This window comes from Coenobita brevimanus, chromosome 14 (genome assembly GCF_032717465.1).
Source record: "Coenobita brevimanus isolate Jiangsu-jjx chromosome 14, ASM3271746v2, whole genome shotgun sequence".
NCBI classification, from domain to species: Eukaryota; Metazoa; Arthropoda; class Malacostraca; order Decapoda; family Coenobitidae; genus Coenobita; species Coenobita brevimanus.
The window spans coordinates 8,832,501-8,855,075 of NC_136967.1; the positions used below are offsets into that span (position 1 = coordinate 8,832,501).

The following is a 22,575-nucleotide window of genomic DNA, read 5'->3' on the forward strand; positions in this document are numbered from 1 at the left end:
AATAAACAAATTAAGATTAAACACCCACAGCTTTTTCTCGGAAAGGCATTAAAAATATCCAAAACAGATAGAGTTATAGCAAACAATCGTTAAATGCGTTAGGTAATATGCAAGTCACAAGCGCAGAAGAGATACCGTTAACATAAGCCACAGACGCATACAAATAACGTACCTGATGTGAGGCAACTGATTATGTTCAGCTCAAGAAAGTCGTCATTATATTGAAGAGTCTCAGTTCCCCTCGTCACACATATGGTAAATGGGGTCCCCATAGCAAACTGAACAGATGGTAGGCAAGAAAGATTGGGAGAATAAACAGCTGAGAGGGAACAAACAGATGGGAGGGAAGGAAAAGGGAAAGTATGGTGGATCTGCACAGGACATGGACCCCTAGGAGCGAGGAGAGAGTGAGTGAAAGTGAAGGGACAGGGAATGGGCCAGAGTTCTAATAGATTATTTGCGTGCTACCTGCTCCCCTCTTCTCCTCTCACGCAAAACCTATACATGTGAAAGAATTGACCTGTTACCTTCTCTTCTGAGGGACAAAAGGGTACCTATTCTATTTGCGAAAGGATTTACCGAGAATTATCTATTCTCTGACCAAAATAGTCTTCAAGTGAAAGTAACATGCGTCATATATAAATAAATAAATAATATATATATATATATATATATATATATATATATATATATATATATATATATATATATATATATATATATATATACATGAAATGCCGTTATACAACTGAAGCAAGCGCAGACTGGACCATTTTATCTACCAGCTCCACGAATCCTTACTTGTATCAGGTAGAGATTTTGGTGTGGACAAAAAAAATAAATGTAATACTTATCACTAAACTATTATCATAATACAAAAGCGGCATGCACAGGGTGGATTTTGTGTTACGTAAAACTTTGACAGAAGATATTTTCGTAAGGGGAATAACCTTTAGGAAGCATAAGTTTTGGTGAGTGAGAGAGAGAGAGAGAGAGAGAGAGAGAGAGAGAGAGAGAGAAATACATGGTCAAATACGAAACCATGAAAATATTTGCCAAAACACATTTAAGGCAAAAACAAGGCGGACCCTCAAATAACCTTTGACCTGACCTACCCTGCCCTGCCCAGCCATGACCTACCGTGCCACCAGACCTGTCCAGCCACTGACCTGCCCTGCCGCTCACCCCAGCCAACTCCCTGACACCAAATGCGTTTTTAGTTTTTCTGCCACTTTCCTCTCACTTTCATTTCTTTCTTTTTAATAAAGCACAGTTTATCATCTTATTCTTGCCGCTGCCCAACAACTTTATTCAGCATGACAGTGAGGAGATCAGAGCATATCTCTAGTATTCTGTCCAGCTTAGGAGAAACCTCTAGTATTGGTAGTGTTAGGAGCAAGGTTCATTGTAGACAGTCTTCATTCACCCATTCAGTATCCAGATCTCATTATATATATGGTTATTCTTGTTGCCGTCAGATGGGTGTACTCATACTAGGGGTGACCTGTGATAGTAACGGGGTTGAATATCATAAGCGAAGTAAAATGATGTCTGGCTGTTTCAAAATTGCCACCGTCGAACACTCTCATTCATCTTAGGAGAGGCATTCCTTACTGAAGATGTTATAGATCATCCTATCTCCTGCAGTGCGAGAGATCCTTCCTAATATATAAAGAAATCGTTTTGTAGGAGCCTGAACAAAATGGAATAACGGACTGCAAACAGAGGATTAAGTCGCATTTACCCTTTTATTTTATTCTTGCTATCCCCTGACGATCTTATTCTGCTTTTGCTGGGCTTTTCAAACTGGTGGGTCAGGTATACCTTTATGTAACACCTAAGAACACGAGAGGCTTTTATTAAGTCGGAAAAAAATCGTCTGGTACGAAGAAACTAAAAAGGACGTCACCCAGATTCAAGAGTTACATGGTCTTGAATCAACCCCTTCTGTACAGTCACGTCCTTCCGATTTGTTCCCTCAGTTCCAGACGATTCTATATTACTCTCACACACACACACACACACACACACACACACACACACACACACACATCCTCGAGGGCACTACTGAACTAACTCTCCATACTGCTGGTCTAATCCACGCACCTGCTCTATACCCCTGACCTGTAACATTCCGCGAACCAAGAATCGTACCAAACCTCATTATTCTGGCTGTATCTATGTCACTTTTTTATACGGTGAAGGTCAGACGGTACTTTTTGTCTGTCAGCGGCCACATTCACTCTCTCATTTAAACAGGTGACGAGAGAGAGAGAGAGAGAGAGGGGGGGGGGCCAGGCTTTTCCATATTTAGATCAGTTTAGGAGATTTCAACACTTATTGGCTGAGTTCTCTTGTCAAAATTGGGAAAACCGATCCCTTCAGTACGGTGACGTTTTTTTACTCTATCCGTATTTTCAGACACCGAATACAGAAGTTATATTCAGCTTACGGAAGACTATTAAAACTGGAGGGATTAAAGGCAGCTTCATTAATCTCTTCACTATTATAGGGCATTTCTATGCTCACTATCATCGTCTAACTTACTCTAACAACAGCATGAATAAAATGTAGGACCACCGGATTGAAGGGGTTAACTGAATAACTCTTGAACACCTCTCAACACCCCTCACAATATACTCATGGGCTCTGTACATTGCCCTTGTGGTAGTGCATCACCCTTAGATATAATAATAATAATAACAATAATAATAATAATAATAATAATAATAATAATAATATGCAAAATAAGAAAAAATACTGACACACCTAATTAATACTTCCTAAGAAAATAAATCATACGAAAAAATAACATCTCCGCCATCATGAGATAACGAAGAACCTCTCCTATATTTCTATGAGTTCGTGCTAAATTAGTGATCTGCCACATATTCTAACTATCTTTTCATATCCTGGCTCCTGTTTATGGAAGTATGCTCAAAGTGATCACCAACATCACTATCATCGTCATTTTCAATATCTTCGCCATCACCACCACCACCATCATCGTCACCATTACAATCTTCATCATCATCATCGCCATCGTCATCATCACTATCAAAATCATTGTCATCATCATCACCATCACCACCACCATCATCATCATCTTCATCATTATCACCACCAATCAAGACAAACTAAACACTGCAACTCATTCCTCGTCCTTAGCTCATGACTTTCAGATCCACCTAACTCATCCAAATAGAAAAAAAAAAAAATGTTTACAACTGTGAGGGTGCGGGTACATGGGTGACGTCAGGGACATTGTTTGGGTACGACACACTTGAACCGTCAGAAAAAAGAAAAGAAAGTAAAAAAAACAAACGACTGTATATTTTGATGATTCGTTTACCTGTTGTGTATGTGAAATAATTTAAGCAGTTGCTCCTAAAAAACACGAAACAAAAAGCAGAGAGATAGACAGATAGATAAATTAATAAATAAATATGAACACAATGAGAAAAAATTTCCGGTATATTACTTCTCCAAATTGTTTGCCTTTATAACAGTGAGGTAACTTGGGCATCTGGGCTTTCAAAATAAATACATAAATAAACAGGTAGAAAGCACAAATTTATTTTCCCTAATCATGTAGCTGTGATTTCTGTAGTGGGATTATTTTTACGGTACCATTTTTTTAAGAGATGAGGTCTAGTAATTTGATCATGTTTGTCTTTTTACAGTGTGGTCAAGGACACTAAATACTAATTATCTTTCTCTCTTATGTTCCAGGGGTGGGGACTGTGGCAAACCTGTGGCTTTTATTTATTTATTTTTTCTTTATATGTATTCAGTTTAGTATATTTGCTTTTTCTTCAATGATCTCTATTTTATTTTATACTGCACAAATCACAAAAGATACATCAAGGGAAGTGGCAGTGAAAAAAGAAAAGCAACATTCGATTTCTCTTCACTAACCATTTATGTTAATTTTCTATAGGCATACAAAAAATATGCAACTCGAGCAAACAAACTAAAACCCTTACTTAACGTTTTGTTTCAGTGAACACTTTAATAATTACTTTACATTTAACAGACAACAAAACATACCACTCTAGCAAATGAACTAGAACCTTAAAAAGATACGACACTAGGAAATGAACTAAAACCCTTCAAAATATATAAAGTTAGCAAATGAACTCAAACCCCCTCATGTAACTCCCTTTATCTCTCCAAACAGGCGTCCCTCAGAACGAAAGACTGGTAAACCAAGACACGGCCACCACCCTGGGCAACTACGTATGTCCCGAGGAGGACGGCACCTACTCTGACCCTGAGCAGTGCGATCTGTACTGGACCTGTGAGGCTGGAGTGGCCACATCCCGCCTCTGTGACGATGGCCTGGTGTTTGACGATATCAAGGCCAAGGCGGGGCACGTCGATCCTTGTGATACGCCCTTCGTGGTAGACTGCACTGGACGACCCTACCTCCGTGAGTTATGGAATTTTGTTTACTGTTGAGGATATATATATATATATATATATATATATATATATATATATATATATATATATGAAGGAAGGGCACGTCGATCTTTGTAACACGCCTTTTTGGATGACTGGACAGGAAGACCCTTCCTCCGTAAGTCATGGAGCTGTGTATACTTACTATGAAATTAAGGCTTACGGACGCATGGGCTCTTCTGCTTTTGGAAATGTTGAGTCCAAACGAGGAAATGTAAATCCCTTACAGATTCGTTTCACTGACGACTGATTTGGACGTCCCGACCTCCATTATTACTGAAGATTTAATCAGCTTTGACAGAATGATGTCCCTCCTTAAGTCCTGGATATCTGTGTACCCTTGAGGACCGCAAAAATCTATGCAGAATACGTTCAGCCTTGTGCTACGCCCTTCGAGGTTGACTAACGGCCTTTTGTTTGCTTTTGAAGATATTTAGTTCAGTGGGGGAATACACAGACCTCTTACCTCTGACAATATCGAAGCCAAATTGGTACACACAGACTCCTGTGACATTCCATTCTTTGTTAAATGAACTGGATACCATTACTTCCGTGACTGATAAAGATTTGTTTACCAATGACGATATTCAGGCAATGCTGAGATATGTGGATCCTGTAGGAATGTAAGAGAAGATATATGTAGCTGTGTTATGATAAGGAACTGGCAAATTCAGAGGTAAGCACGATTTTGTGAGAAGATGTAGAGATATACGGTGGTTGGGAATGTGCAGGGTTTGAATAAGGATGAAACAGAGTACATGAAGGGACGTGCTGCGATTAGAAATATATCACATCAAGAATATGAGTGGAACGGAGATGGAAGAATGTGCTGTGGATAAAATGTGGGTAAAAAAAAAAAAAGGATGATGCAAAGAAAGATGAAGTGATGTAATGTTAAATACTCGTATGTGCCGGATTAGAGATGTCGAGTAAGACCAGACATGAAGAAAGTGGCAGAGATCATAAAAATTACGCCTACTTTATACGAATGAAAATGCATGTAGTAATATGTCTGCAAAATAACATAACTCTTACTTCCATACTCGCCTAAGAGAGTGGAAAAATATCTACAGGAAGCTACATAAGGCAATTATAGGCCTATTGGACGCACAACATTTACTCCTTCAGTACGATGACGACTGTTACATTTTATTCCTTTCGAGGACAGACTGCTATATTCTGTCATGGAGAGCGCCCTAGAAGTGAAGCCGTCGATCAAGGCTAACTCTAACCCCCTCCCACTTCGAATAATCTCTCCCAAGCTAAATAACATCGTCTGAAGTAAGTTAGGATTTAATAGTAATAGACGACGCTGTTGTGAAGGAGTTTGCCACACCTCAATAAATAATTAAAAAATGAAAGACAGGGAATCACAAAGGTAAACTGGACCTACTTGGAGTTATACTCACGCTTAGCACAACAAAAGACGGAGAAAGTCGGGTTGGGTTTGTGACAAGAATGACGCAAGGTTCGCATATTATTTTCTCATGACAATATGACTGACGTTCTAAAATAATTTCTTTTCCTTGCGTCCATCACATTTCGTCCGACTTTCTGATGTTCGTAGGAAACTCACACTTTCAATTTACAACAACGGTATGAAACAAAATCTGTATAATACGAGTCTATATAACGTCCCTAATTTAACACAATAACTTTATGTAATACTAAATCTTCATATTGTTTAAGTGTATGAACATATGTCCCTTAATAACAATATAACCCTTTTCAGGAGCCCTGCAAGGGTACATCACACACACACACACACACACACACACACACACACACACACACACACACACACACACACACACACACACACACACACACACACACACGACAAAAATTTCTCGTATTTCTGGACACATAATAACAAACTTCCAATTCTATAATCTCAAAACATTCACAGTATTTATCACACATGACTGTGCGGTAAATTTTCATATTCTTTTCACCTCCACACGCATAACACGAAACATACTAACCTATCTCTCAACACACAGTCACATAATATGAGCATATCATCTCACAACTTTAGCAGTAGGGAATGGACAATAACAAAATAAACATTGATTTTCCCATAAACAATAAATTCAACACAAACATACACTTACCAGAGAAGATTCAGTTGTAGTAAAATCTAAAAGGAGACTGGGGGATATTATTAAAAAAAAAAAAAAAGTCTTCGAAGGTGTAAGCAAAGCCCTAATTTCTTTTGGTCATACATGGAATACCTGTGCTTACTGGAAGTGCTCAGCCTGCATCCCACATTACAGAGTGCAGTTAGCAACGACACTGAAAGATTACACATTTTCAGTCACGTTTATATGCTTCAGAAATTATCTTAAAAAAACTGTGGGATGGTCAACACTTTCGAACTCTCAATTTTAATACGGCACAAAGAAGGACACTTACCTTGTTCCACATCTTTCCCCAGCCTGGAAGAAAAGACGAAAAAGTATTAAAACACATATGTGTTGCTAAATTTTACAGTGCCCTAAAAATTCAGTAACATGGATAACAGTGACAAACTTTTTACTTTCCAAAATACAGACACAAAATACTGATGGTAAGTTCAAAAGTTTCCTCAGGATCCTATTTATTTTTTCTTATGTGATTAAAGTTTCTATTAGTTCAAGGGAAAAAAAAGTTACTCTGAGGCACTAAAGTTTGCCTGGGTGCCACAAACTGCTATTAAATGAACCACATTTCGTAGTATCTCTCGGTTCCAATTACGTATCTTCTGTATAAACGCAACACTGGTCTCCCTCTCTCTCTCTCTCTCTCTCTCTCTCTCTCTCTCTCTGTTCATGTGTGTGTGTGTGTGTGTGTGTGTGTGTCATTTTGTTCAGAAAATCATTACTCTACAGAATTTTACTTTTCATTCCACTAACTTCTCTTTACCCCTGCAGAGGAGCCGAGCCACCCTAGCGAGTACTGCATCAGGCGTCACGGCACCTTCGAGGACCCTGACCCCACCAACTGCCGCACCTTCCACACATGCAAGGACGGCTTCAAAGAGAACACCAATGAATGCGCACCCACCCTCCACTTCAACCCTGACACCGGCACCTGCGACTGGCCCCAGAATTCTGGACGCACCGGCTGTGTCGTGATCAGCAACAGTAAGGATCTTTCTATAATATTCTATCATCCAATCCTTCCCCCTTCCTCTCACAAAGAGCGTAGGAGCACAAGGCTAGGATACGCTGTCACGGCATAACGTGTTGGAAAGTGAAATGCTCGGCTGGAGAGGGATGCCTTTATGACTGGCGCCGTTATAACTTGGCGGATCTACTCCCTGGTTAAACAAACGTCCTCCAGCTACTTTCTCTTCCCCCAGTAAAAGGATGATCAGCTGGAGGAGGAGGGAACTTCAGCCTGCAGCTCACTGGGTTAACGTCCAGGTGAGCCTTGGACCACAGAAGCAACCACAACAAAACAATGTGGAATGCAGCCTGCTTATTTAATAACCTGACGGGTGTGTTAAACTGAACATCTTAAACTGCGATCATGTCTACTTTTTCGCGTATCAGTTTTAGTAATGGGAACCATAGTTTCTGCTCGTCCTCTGACTTTTTTACTGCAGGGAAGCCATAATCAAGGTGTTACACTGAACATATACCTGATATTCAGTATTTGGCAAATAGTTCAATGCTTTGCAGGAATGTATGAAGAACAATTCGTGATGACATATTTTGACCGAACTACCAACCTGTAAAGTGCGCTGTGTGAGCGCGTGACAAGCGAGCATGGGCCATGTTATCACAACTTCCCTCTGATATAAAATTAGAGGCGGAATCTCCGATATTTAATTACTAAAGTTGTTGGCAAAAAACACAGTGTTACGACGGAAAATCTGTTTTATTTCATAAGTGAGGCGTTCACCGATTAGAGCCGAACACTCACTTGGAAAAGTCGAGTTCCAAGGGATTCTTATGCCTTTATGGGCAAGTTTTTAGTTGATAACAAAATTTATTTCATGAATGTATCAAAGGCAAAAAGAATTTCAACTCTACTTCACATAAGAGTAAAGTTACTGGCTTCTGCTTAGCATAGGGGGAGGCGGTGGCTCAATCGGTAGAGAGTTGGCCTGCAGTCCTAACGGACCTGGGTTCAAATCCCGCTGGTGCAGGATTAAGGATTTGAATTTCATGAAATCAGACTTTACTGTTCTACCAGAAGACCCGCCGACATGTCGTAAAAATACCCCCGCTAATACCAATACACCAGTCCTGTATGAGACAGTCCTAGCATGTATTCAGTATGGAAGGTGGGTGTTAGCGCCGAAGTGGTGACATGTAGAGGTGTGTGGTACGTAGAAGGACTACTGGGCCTTGAAAGCAGGCTGTGAAGCCTATGCCCAGAGTCTGTCACATAAAAAAAAAAAAATAAATAATGACGGTCGGGTCGGGCCAGGTCGGGCCGGGCCTCTCATTTACAAGCTCAACGGAGAGTAAACATCGCTCGCTCTCTTTGCTCGCTCACTCGTAACAACAGGTGTTCATTCGGTGTGAAATTCCGACTTCTACTTCCCACCAAGTATATGGTAAAATTAGTGTGAATAAAAAATATGGCTCACGAGTATACAGGTTCCTCTCACTGTATCAGGGATGTGTTCCAAAATACCATGTTCCCCATACAGTTGGTACTGTTAATTTCAGGATAGTGGCAAGGACTGTATCTAGGTCAAGAACGATATGCAGACATTGCTCTCAATGTCAGGGGCGTGTTCGATTATATCATGTTTTTCATACAACTGGTACTGTAAATTGGTGAAGAGTGGGAATAACGCATTAGAAGTAGAAGCGGGAATTCTAGGTATGATTTTTTACCTACCTGTTCCTTATATTCTGTTAAAAGCAGAGAACATAAAAAAAAAAAAAATCACCGTACTAAGCCGGGTCATTCCTCGGCTGCCCAAGCCAACCACGTCATCCCTTCCAAACCGGGAGCACTGCAGGGTGGCTAATCATACCGATCGAAGAGCACTAACGCTAACCTAGGCCAGTGTTAACCATCCAGAGCCTAAATTAACGTAGCTCTGCCAAACCTAACCAAAATTTTAACTAGCCTTACCATGCCGAAACAAGTTTAACCTAACCTAACCAACATCCTCTCTTTCTTTCTCCCCTCCAAGACTGCATCAAGAATGGCAATTTCTGCTGCACGGGCGAAGAGGTGATCAACGAAATGGGTCAGTCCATCCCGCACCCGACCTACGCCGACGAGCTGGACTGCCAGAAGTTCTACGTGTGTCTCAACAAGGTCACGCCCCAGGAATCCTCGTGCAACTTGGGTCAGGTCTACAACGACAAGACTGGACTTTGTGACTGGCCTGAGAACGTGCCTGCATGGTGAGTTGGTTTTGTGTGTGTGTGTGTGTGTGTGTGTGTGTGTGTGTGTGTGTGTGTGTGTGTGTGTGTGTGTGTGTGTGTGTGTGTGTGTGTGTGTGTGTGTGTGTGTGTGTGTGTGTGTGTGTGTGTGTGTGTGTGTGTGTGTGTGTGTGTGTGTGTGTGTGTGTGTGTGTGTGTGTGTGTGTGTGTGTGTGTGTGTGTGTGTGTGTGTGTGTGTGTGTGTGTGTGTGTGTGTGTGTGTGTGTGTGTGTGTGTGTGTGTGTGTGTGTGTGTGTGTGTGTGTGTGTGTGTGTGTGTGTGTGTGTGTGTGTGTGTGTGTGTGTGTGTGTGTGTGTGTGTGTGTGTGTGTGTGTGTGTGTGTGTGTGTGTGTGTGTGTGTGTGTGTGTGTGTGTGTGTGTGTGTGTGTGTGTGTGTGTGTGTGTGTGTGTGTGTGTGTGTGTGTGTGTGTGTGTGTGTGTGTGTGTGTGTGTGTGTGCAAAAGAGAGAGAGAGAGAGAGAGAGAGAGAGAGAGAGAGAGAGAGAGAGAGAGAAGAGTAGGTGGCGAGTGGTGGAGCGTGAACAGCAAGTGGCGAGGGTAAGCTACATTATATCTGTTGCTTTATAGGCTTAGCGTATTGCATGGAGTCTCCCTAACATATAAAGCGTCATAAAAACCATTGTACAATAGCCAACACTACTGACCTCACACACACACACACACACACACACACACACACACACACACACACACACACACACACACACACACACACACACCGCTCGCTGGTGCAGTGGTAACGTTCCCGCTTGCCAATTGGTGGACGGGAGTTCGCGCCTCGCTCAGGTTGCGAAAAGTTTCACTGACGAAGTGGGTGGTTACTGTCCCCCTTGAGCAAGGGGACGGGTGTGTGCGTGTGTGAAGGTCACAGCCTTGCCCTTAGATCGGAATATATGAGTTCTCAGCTCCCTTCCGAGAGGGTAAAAGCTGACCATCACGACCATCAAGTGATCGTGACCTACCCGGTGAATTACACACACACGCAAAGCCACACCTTACTCCCCCACGCCAGAGCCTTTTCTAACACTGTGTAATCGTGATATATTGAAAATAGAATAACTGTTACCACTTCACTTCCATTTTCTCTTCCAGACCGCATACTAATTTTTCAAGCCCATTAAGTAACCAACTACTCAATAAGGTACTAACAACTTGCAGACCCACCAACTCATTACCCTATTCTCTTGCAGCCATGGATGGTACAGAGACCATCCTCAGTTCGCCGATTATTATTACTACGAGGACGAGACACAAAGCGCTGGTGCTACTGATGTCGGGGCTCAGGATACGCCTGTCTAACATGTCCTCCAACCCTACAGTCTCCACTCAAATGTCCTCAAATCCACAGTCACAGCAAAATAATACACTTCCTGGGAAATGGGATAAGCCAGTCTAACAAATCCTCAAACCCAAAGCCTCCACTCAATATTCGCAATTCCACAGTCGGGGAAAGTTAATTCAGCCGCTAGGAAACAAGATAAGACAATCTAATATATCGTATCCTCAAACACTACAGCCGCTACTCAGTATCGCCGCACCCTCAGCCCCAGCAATTTATTAAAACCATTGACACTTATTTGGGACACAAGAAAAGCCAGTTTATCATATCAGATTCACAAAACCCACTCATTGTCCTTACACCCAATGTCCCCTCTCCCCACACCCACACTCGCCATTAGTGTCACTAACAGTCCCCACTTCATTACATCAGCAACCATCACCCCTTGTCTGACGCTCATTAAAATTTTCCCAACAATCACAGTAACAGTCCCCACACATATCAAACAGCCAGTCACTATCCCAAGTCTTACAGTCAAAGCTCATCTCTGATCACCCTAAGTCCCTACACCACTGCATCCATTTTGTCCATAGTCTTCCACTCATCACGCCCAGAGCTGCTACTCCATGACCATGGACCACAGTCCCCATCATGTCCCTAACCCATTAAACCCACATCCATTACCCCATGGCAGACTTCTTGGTCCTCATTTGGGATACAGATTATACTCTTCTACCTTAATCCCTAGCCCGAACAACCCACTCCATTGTCAGACTTAAGCAATGTGACGTAAATATCCCTTGTGGTGAAAAAAAGGTGACTATCAAAGCCTCATTCTGTAGTGATGGACGGACAACAGAAAAACAAACAAACCAGACAAACGTGCCTTCGGAGGTTTTCATACACAACTTAATTTTAATTATGCAGGAGAACATAGATAAAGCAAAAATAAAACTAAAAGCTACAGGCTTAGCATGTTTTGTTTTTCTTGGCATAATAAAAAAAAAAAAAACTGAAACTTTGATAACTACAAGTACATTGCTCTCAACAGGTAATAACGACAGTATTGTCACGAAAAATCTTCCGAGAGCAAGTCTATTACTGAATGCCGCTCTTTAATGAAAAGGTATCCTCAAAAGGTATCCTCGTAACAGAACTAGCATATTCTGACACTGCCAAGACTGCAATAATCAATGTCCCTGAACAGGAAAATTACGGCCAGTTATTTACAGAGAGTCATTCGAACATCAACTTTACTTTCGTTCCATTCCATCATATCACTACTGAGGCTATCTGATCGAAGAGACTTGTGCTGGATAGATTTTTTTATGTAACTGGAAACACTGTGGATATGTCATATACCGTACCCTCAATATTCAGGGTCGTGTATCGTGGCTACACTAGATTAAGGAACTTCCTTATATCGACATATCATACTGCATTATATACCGTATTAGATAAGACCTCCAGTTTTTCATACTACTTCATTTATGATCGTCCGCCATTGTTGTTGACACCACACTTATCGCACCACATCGCATGTTAGAAGTTACTAACACTTTATCATTATAATGCATTCCGGTCATGACTGATGCTAGTATTATTCAGCTAATTTGTAGTGATTAATCTATAGCATGACAGCAACTCCACAACCGTGTTTTTATCATATGCAGTCCAGTACGACAAGACAATGTGAAACAGCTAAAGAGAACCATCTAGAAATGTAAGGGGTTAACCAATGCTTTATCTAGCCTTCTTGTTTGAAACGTATCTCTAGTAGTTAATGAAGGCTATATTTACCCCTATAGCTTGAAAAGTATCTCTTCAGTTGAATCACACTGCCTGGACGTCACATAAATAAAATAACAAAAAGGGGTTACGTTCTTCCTAAGCGTCACGTTCCCATAGTGACGTCGCATGACACAAGAATTTACAGTGACCGTTGTCTTGCATTTGCTCTGTCAACTCTGAACCCCAAAACACCCTATTATAATAACTTTTTTCTCTACAGTAATTTGTTATGGCTCCTTACAGTGTTGATATGCACGTCAGCACGATGTATAGCCTTCAGCATCTTGCATCAGCCTGTCCTGTATTTAACAATGTACTGTATATATTTTCAGCATGAAACGTTCCATTTTGCAGCATCCTGACCAGTGGCTGAAATCACGAGGAGAGTACTCTTGTGGTGCACTGTCACTTTCCTTCTCCAGTTCTGTCTTCAGAGCGGCAGAGATCGAGAGAGTCGAGATTAATAGAGAGAGAGAGAGAGAGAGAGAGAGAGAGAGAGAGAGAGAGAGAGAGAATATCAGAAAGAGGAGAATGATAGCATTATTTCCAGCGAATGAAACTGGGAGACACAGAGTCCGTAAGAGTGTGCTATTTATGTTACTAATTTTCTTGCTTTAACTTGCCCCTTTCCTTCATGTGTTGTCCTGTCAGGCAAAGGGAAAATAACAGTTGGAGAAACGTAAGTGCACAATGTTATTTCGTGTACCTCGGGTGAAAATAACACGTTTCTTAATTTTCCTGTCCTAACCTACACGATTCTTCATTTATCCTGTCCTGTGGGTGTCTCAGGAAAACTAATACAGCACGTCAACTTTCCTCTCTTTTTACAGCCTTTTGTTCGTAGTGGAGGAGCCGACCAAATCTAAACCCTTGTATTTTAACTGTCTTGTCATAACTTATCACCGTCTTCATTTGCACTGTCTTGTGGGTCTCCGAGGAGTAAGAAACACAGCACGTCAACCTCCCCTTCTTTTCACAGCGCTGATTTCGTAGTGGAGGAACCAACCACAGCAGCGCCAGGCCGTCCCCGTCGCCCCAACTAAATGTGTTGTTGATCTGGACTTGGGTCGGTACGGGTGGCTCTCCCTCTCTCACTCTCCCACCCCCGGCCCCAAAACTGCCTGCCTTTCTTGCACCTCTCTAGCAAACTGTCTACTGTAGAGTCTTGATGTATTACTGTCTTGAATTTTTCTCTGTCTCCATACTGCTAGAATATTATCAATGTCGGTCTCTTTATTGTCTTTATTACTTATGATATTCTACTCAAATAATATAAAACTCATCTCTCTACTACTTCTTAGTCATTTTGTTTTATACTGTTCATAATTTCAGTCTCTGTACCTATACAGCATTCATTTTATCTTTATATTTCACACTCTTAATAATAATAACGTCAGCATCTGATTACATGTGCTGCATCTACTGCGTTTTCACGTCACTTTTTATACTTGCACTGCTCAAATAATTTCATGCTCTGCGACGTATAAAGCAACTTGTTTGTCCTTATTCTTCACTGTTCATCTGTACGCCACTAAAGTATTTTTACATTATTTCTTTGCATAAACTACAGCCACCGAAGCTGATGCATATACTCGTATAGGTTACATGTATTTACCTTCACATATCATTGTTCGCGTGTTTATCTAGCATCTTCTTTACCTGTCTGCATAGGTTTGTTATGCTGAAGTTGACAATAATACATTTTCCATCAACTTCTTAGTCCCTGTTTAATGTTCAGTTAAGGCCACAGCACTTGCATCCAATATTTAGAGTGGTACTTGTCTTGCTGTTTCTGTGCAAACATCTTTCAGAGCATTGCAATTCTTGCCAGTTTTACCAAAATGCCTGCACAATGGTTCGCATATAGGCTATCCATTTCTGCCTTCCCTTTGATGATCTAATCAACATACTAAATACGTTCAATTCATTGTTTTCCCACTGACAAAATCCTTGTAGGCTGCATGTTTTGAGTCAATACGAAATCAAGAGTGCATGAAATACGACAGTATTACATTATAACGCAGTTCACCCTGCATGAACGTGAATGCACATTATTTGTGTAGTTTTGTTGTAAGAACAGAGCAACTAACAGCACTTCATATTGTTAATAATATCCAAGCATCACCATCCTAAGAAGAATATAACCGAGGGTGTTGTCATTACCCATTCATCTCCACCTGAAAAATGTCCTACAGCAACACAGTGATACATAGGTACGGTTTTTCACTTTAACAGCAAATTGAGAAACATAAGTCAAATAAACGTCCAGTGCAGGCAGTATTCTAGTTTGCATCACGTACTGGACAGCTAAAACGCTTTGCCTTTGAGTCCTCCAGTGTCCACCGCGGATCATAAACACAGGATGATCATGAGCACAGGATAACAAGAGTGAAGGAACAGCATCAACAAGGCCCTTCACGTAGCTAGGCGTGTTGCAGTGTGTGTCTGTTATTATTAGTGTATCCAAGTGATGTCATTTTGTAGAGATGTGAAGCTTTGTGCCACACTCTGACACCAGTTGTAAATACAATGTTGTGAGTTTATCCGAGTTTGAAATTCCCTTTCTCCTCTCAACCACACAATCATACCTCATTTATGTAAAGATTTTGAAAGAGAGAATTTAGTAACAGCTACCTAAAATAAGCTTAGTAAATACAGGGATGCAACAACATTCTTATCAGTAACAGCATAACAAACTTTAGCAGAGTGTAGTAGCAATTCCTTTTTAACAACCTCAATACGATTATGTCATATTTGTTATATTCTTGCTATAACAAGGGAACTATATTTCAACCTGGGGATGACCTTTCCTGGTGCAGCGGCTAGAAACAGTATGGAATCTGTGACTGAACTGAACACATGCACCAGCAGCAACTACAGTAATAATAAAATGAGCAGTGAGTCCAAGTTCCACCGGAAGCAGTTGTGGTGTGGGAGGGAAGTTATGTATAGAACATGGTATAGCTCAAGTATCTGAGGAGTATTGTCTATGCAGATACAGATGAGCGAGGTATTTCCGCATTAGCATCAAAATCTTAAACACATTCGTCTAATTAAAATACGTGATAAAACACTCAACATCACATTCAGTTCATAGTCACTCAACATGGAATAAACTCGGACCATCTTTGTAAGCACCTACATTTACTGCTAGGTCATTCTGCCATTACCTAAGATGACTGTTCTAGAATACAGGCAGCTATTCGTCACATACACCTTCAGCACACTGCCCTGTGTCCACAATGGAAATGAGATAATTTCATGAGTTAAGTCTACAAATGAGGAAATGCTATTACATGTTACGAGCAGATAAACTCTCCCATTGTAACAAATGATGCTGAACAGCTGCGAAAGTCAGAGAGATAGGGTTGAGGTGACATCAGTTTCATACTTTTCTCGATGCTGTGCAACAGGTCCATAGTCAGTGACTAAAATCTACGCATATGTGGCATAAATACACCAGCTATTTAGCGGCTTTCCGTTTCAGTCGAAAAATAAATTAATTTACAGCATAAATTCCCAGCGATTAGCAGCTTCAAGTAGAAAGGAAGTACCTACAATGGCTAAAGAAGAAATAAATATTAAAAGCTTCCAACCTTCCAGAACCGCCGCAGTATTCTTCTTACCAAAACTAACATTCACTAATGGCTACACGAAGATGCTAATGCAGGTCTGTACCTCAGTTCCACTGTTGCAAAGAACCATCATGACTTTCTTAAGCATCTTACAGCATTCTGAGAGATGACAACAGAAAAGCTGTAACATTCATACTTAAATTACCCTTAAAGAACAAAATTCAGCAGAGCAATACCATACAGAACAGTCGCGATTGATTTTAGCACACATTCTAAACAACACTGCACCGTTTTAGATCCATCTTCTTCTCGTCTTTCTTTCTTCATCACTATTATTATCATGATTGTGACTGTTCACTTACAGCGTCCCCTTTGTTGAAGATGCAGAGTCATCATGATCCAAATGAACATGTGGGTTGTTCTTTCTCTTCTTGCTTTAACCGATGTGGTGAGCCGTGGCAAAGATCGGCCCAGCATGGATACAAAAATATTGTTTTAGTTGCACTACTTTAGGTGAATAGTGAGGTCATGATAATGATTATGATAATAATGACTCTCTCTCTCTCTCTCTCTCTCTCTCTCTCTCTCTCTCCAAATGTTACCAAGCTTTTGATCATGCTGGAAAGTGACACGAAAGGCCAGACAGGGAAAGAAAAAGTCAAGTATTATTCTCTCCCAGCGTTCTGTTTTATGAGCTGTATTGAAAAAGTGAAATGATCTCTATACATAACTGAAAAAAAAAAGAGAAAAAAGAAACTAGCTCCTGCATGCCAGTCTCCTCTCTTCTTCTTTTCAGCGATGGCCTCTATAATAATATGTTTTTATATACTTTTATTTCTCTTAAGAGTTGTCTAAAATAAGAAAAAAATTACCAGTCGAGAAAAATACACATTCTTCCTCCATCACGCCATCACCTGTCATTTTCACAGCTATGGCTTCTACCACAATCCATTATCATCTCTCTCATCAGTTATATTGGAAGAAGTGAAAAAAAAAAAAAAAAAAAGAGGAAGAACCGAGGAGGAAAACAAACCTCATTTCTTTCCCTTTCACTCCAACCCTCTCTCATTTTCTTTACAGAGGTGAAGTCTACCTGCTTTCTTATTTTCATAAACTGATGAAAACGAGCAAAAAGAAAGTAAAAAAAGAAATATACTTCTTTCCCTCGACGCCAACCTCCTCCCATTTTCTTTACAGTGAGGGTCACTACCGCAACAACCCGCTCTTCGATGTGGTTTATGATGACTTGGACGCTGACGGTCAGAGGGACTTCGGCGTCAGGCGGGACTTCTCTCAGACCTCTATCAACTAAACTGGGGCCTCTCTTTCACTTTCTCTTTTAATGTGGCTGTCTGAGTGTGGTTCTCACTCGCTGATGTGCCTGTCTCACTATTTAAATGTGGCTTTCTCTGTCTCTCTAATATGGTTTTCATTTAACTCTCTCTCTCTCTCTCTCTCTCTCTCTCTTTCTCTCTCTCTCTCTCTCTCTCTCTCTGCTTATTCTGTGCTTGTTTCTCACTCCGACAGTTCCGCAAGTAAACACCTACATATATCTGTGTACCTAAGCCCGTACATCTTATGTGAGTGTTGTATCAGCGAATCTCTCGTATTATCGGCAGCAAAACACCTGCAGCCTCTCCTGTTCCTCTTTCCATGGACTCTGAAATTAGTCCCAGAATCAGAACCAAATGACACTGATGACACCGCGTCAGTGTCACTTGACGACCTGGCACTGTAACAAAGGCTTCCTCTGTCATAACAGTCCACTACCTTAGACTTCACCCACTAATTTTATATGACGATGCCTTTTGCGACTATAAGGCGGTTTAATTCAACTTAGGAGATACTTTTCAAACCGCATGAGTTGGGTATATCATTTATGAACTTCAGTATGCGAGATTTCTCCATAAGCAAATCTAAATCGCCTGTCGGTAGTAGCAACATACCTCCAAAGACAACATCGCACTTAAGTACTTGAAAGTGACCATAGTTAGTCCTGGTCTTAATAGTTCTGAATTTCTGTATACAGTGATGATGACTTCTCTGCTCAATGTTGTACCGCACGTAAGGTGTACCAGTGGTGAGTCTCTGTAAATAAATGTTGTGTGTTAAACTGACGGTTCTTTCTCCATACCACAAACCAGTTCCTCGGCATTTAGAGCAATCTTGCTTTGATGGATATATTTCATATTCATTCCAACTTACTCCAGACAATTTTATTCAAATAAGAGCTATAGGTAACTGAGAGTCCTAAGAATACATAGGCTACTATTTCAAAAAGTACTGATGCATATCTCGTTATTTAATTCCTTCAGCCCGAAGACGTGTTTTAATTTTTTATTTCTGCTACCAACAGACGATTTTTGCTGGCCTTGAGGGACTTATTTCATACTGTGTTCTTGCTAACACAAGACGATTTTAGTCAGTCGCTAATAGGCTTTTCGAACTGGTATGGTCAGCTGTAGCCTTTACTATTACTGTAATTTCAGTATTGGGGTTTTCTAAGACAATTAAAATCGTCTGGTGGTGGCAAGGTAAAACAAGTGACGTCATAGTACTGAGGGGGTTTAGCAACTTCTCATTACGTTGTGAAACTTTGTGGTTGACCGTACAGTCTTTTAACACTCAGTTTGACAACCTCCCCCCCCTTCTTCTTTTTTTTTTTTTTTTTTTGGTATAAGCATTCGTGCTGCCCTTGTATAAGTTGTGCAGCTTAAGAAAGCCCTCTCGTTGTGATGGACTCTGCAGCAGTTTCCGAGAACCTCTACGGGTGACTTTATTCCGTTTAGAACTGGCCCGCAGCCGGGGGGAGGGGGGGTCGAGAGGGTTGAACTAATCCCCCACCTCCCCAAAAGGTTCACTTTCTCACGATTTTTTTTTTTTTTTTTTTTTTTTTTTTTATAATATCAGTGCATAAAGTCACTCTCCGTTGTTCTGAAGCTTTGTGCTGCTTCTGAACGTCGCACATACATATACCCTAACCCCCATAGCAAGCATGCAGCAGAACTTTGACACGCCGGCTGCAATACAAGTCCTGATTCAGCAGAAAAGACCTCCACCCACCTTCGAAAAGTATGGCTATGGGCCTGGAGAGTCCACAGCATCTAATGAATTAACCCGTACACAACTATGAACCTTTTGCCATTGCTCTCACTACTCATTTTAAGTTAGCTCATGAGAGACAGAGGACTGACGGGGCTAGAATACAGTACCTAATAACATCCTCATTGCTAGACACCTGCTAAAACTCAGTAAAATCATCCGCTCGTAGGAAAGTATGCAATCCCAAGATGTTTTATTCACTGAAGAGTTATCAACATCCATAGAGTTACGCATGGAGCAAATACCACTTTCTACTCGTTTCCATTGCACATCCTTCTGTTGGTTCCCCCCCCTCCCCCTTTGTTTATGCATCATTTATATAACTCTTCTGAAAGTTACAGTAAGACTTTTGTTTACTTTCTGCTTTGTGTTTCCCATTACCATCTAACGACCTGCCCCAACACACAGGAGAATGTAAGTCAGGAAGGTCAGAATATACACTACATACCAGTGAAACATAATACCCTAGTTACACAATTAAGATGACCCGTTTTCTTTTCATTCACGAATATATAGAGAACGTGGGACAGGAACTAGGATGTGGAACTGATTTTCTATTTAATTCGTTTCGTTTTCATAGGCACGGACTTTCAGCTCATACTAAAGTTAATGAAAACCATAAGGACCATAACAAAGACCATAAATTTTACATCTAGACCATAAAACCTATCGTATATGTCAAAAATAATGAGCAGTAATGGTATATCGGTCTCCCCTTTCTCCTATCACTTTCCCCTCTGATTCCCACAATGTCATGGGATTTTTTGCACACTTATACCTAGCTAAATCATGAGGCCAGAAAAGCATAGCTGTTTTTTTTTTTTTTTATCTAGCTTATTTGAGATCAGATAAGGTCAAGTTAGGCTAGTTTTTAGGTGAGGTTAGATGTATTTGGATTATGATTTGAGAGAGAGAGAGAGAGAGAGAGAGAGAGAGAGAGAGAGAACAGTTATTCTGTATATCAAAGCATGCGACTGATGTAACGAGAGAGGGAATGAGGAATTTTTCATCCATCAGAAACTTCTTCAAATAGCTGTAACATATTTTGCAGGACAAGTTAGCTGTCTCATGACATTAACTCTTAAAATGGTCTACCTATCTATGAGTCTGTCTCTCTATCTATCTATCTGTTTATTTGATGTCTGACGCGATATCCTGTGAGGTACTGGTCTCGACAAAACGACCTCAGGGCATTTCTGACATTCGTCGAATGCGACACGTCACCAACGACTCCTCTCCCTCTCTCTCTCTCTCACACACACACACACACACACACACACACACACACACACACACACACACACACACACACGAACTAGCACCAGAAAAAGCCAAATGCGTATAAATTCCAAAAAACTAATTATCCCCCCAGCTCCAGTGGTATAAAATATAAGTGATTAAGGTGACGAGAGGAGAAGGTAAACAGGAACGGGTTACGTAAGGAGCCGCTGCGCATTCTGGAACAATTAACGTCACTCGTCTGGCCACCGACGTAACACTCCAGAAACATGTAGGAAAAAACGCATAAACTAATATAACTCCAGAAGCAGGGACATAAAAGAAAATGTGAAGAAAAAAAATACCGTTCTGTTTTAAAAAATGAATGAAAATCTGGTGGAAAAACAAATTATAAACAGAGACTGCGAAGATACTACAAGGAATACAAGGCCAATACAACACGACAAGAAATAAGTTGAAATAAATAAACCCAGACAGCGAGACGTAAACACACACATACAATCCGGTACACCTTGAAGGCGACTGAACACAAAAGAGAACAGAGAGCAATTATATTAAGATAGCGAAACTAATACAATATAAGAAAAAAAGCATACCGGTGCAGAAAAGCAGAAGCTTAAAAACAACAGTCAAAAAGGTCACTAAATTAAGGTAGTGATACGCAAGGTGCAAGAGCAAGAAGCAGGTTAATATACCAATATGACTATTATTTCATTCCGCCTAAATCAGTGAGGAGAGCCCGGATCAGTCAAGCATTTCTGATATTTGGCCTTCTGAGTCAAAGTATTCTTGGAACTAGCGTAGAGAACATTCCAAAAATACATCATCGTGGTGGCGGCGGTGGTAATGATGATGATGAAAGAGAAGAAGAAAGTGGATAATACACGCGTCTTTAATTACTTCAACTCATCGCTGTGCGCAGAGATTTTCGGCAGTAATTAAAAAAGAAAGAAAAGGACAACACAGGTACCCCTTAGATCACCTGCAGCCTTGGAGCCGTATTCTAGTGGGCTTTGAAGGCTCTCTAGCACTTCCTCCTAACCAATTAATTTCCGGATATGGCTTGTTTGCATTCTCCTGTATGACGATTATGCAAATTAAGTTGATACAGTGATAATATATATACTTGAATATTAATGTGTAATATGCAAAATAAGTCATTTAGGATGAGGTGCTATGAAGTCTCTTACACCCTGTACAACGAAAATCATCCCCTGAACTTGAGATTTCCCTTAAGATGAATAGGATCGTCCGACGACATTACGATGTGCTTACCGAACGCCAACAATCCGGGTAGGTGATTCCAGAACTGTTTCTCATACTTTCATCTTCCACACCGAACTCTATAACCCTGGGCACTCTGATATACTTTTCAATTTCACCCTCGATTTTTTACCATGACGGCACAACAGGAAACAGAATACTCCCAAGAAATGGAGTCGCCGAAAAACTGCTAAAGTGTATGTAGTTGTAGGTATGTATTTTGTATGTAGATGTATGTATGTATTTTGTATGCAGATGTATATTTGTATGTATGTATGACTCATTTATCCAGCAGAAAAGAGGTATCCCCCGGCTCTACGGATCAGTTGCCCTTCAGACCCCAGAAAACACGGCCTAAACGTGCATAGTAGAGCTACCTGATCATGTCTGATGTGTGCAAACTGACTTCTACAGTACAGTACATACATTATGTGCATATTAAATATATATATATATATATATATATA

At 40.7% G+C, this 22,575-nt stretch overlaps 1 protein-coding gene across 1 annotated transcript in view; it reads left to right on the plus strand.

The window, feature by feature from the left end:
• Positions 1-17,833, plus strand: part of LOC145418989 (protein obstructor-E-like) — a 31,359-nt gene extending 13,526 nt beyond the window's left edge. The window contains exons 2-5 of the mRNA XM_080287242.1: positions 4,181-4,432; positions 7,377-7,589; positions 9,605-9,821; positions 17,702-17,833. Of these exons, the coding sequence (XP_080143368.1) occupies positions 4,181-4,432; positions 7,377-7,589; positions 9,605-9,821; positions 17,702-17,816 (797 nt within the window). The 3' untranslated portion in view covers positions 17,817-17,833. The remainder of the gene's footprint in view (positions 1-4,180; positions 4,433-7,376; positions 7,590-9,604; positions 9,822-17,701) is intronic.
• Positions 17,834-22,575: the final 4,742 nt, after the last annotated feature.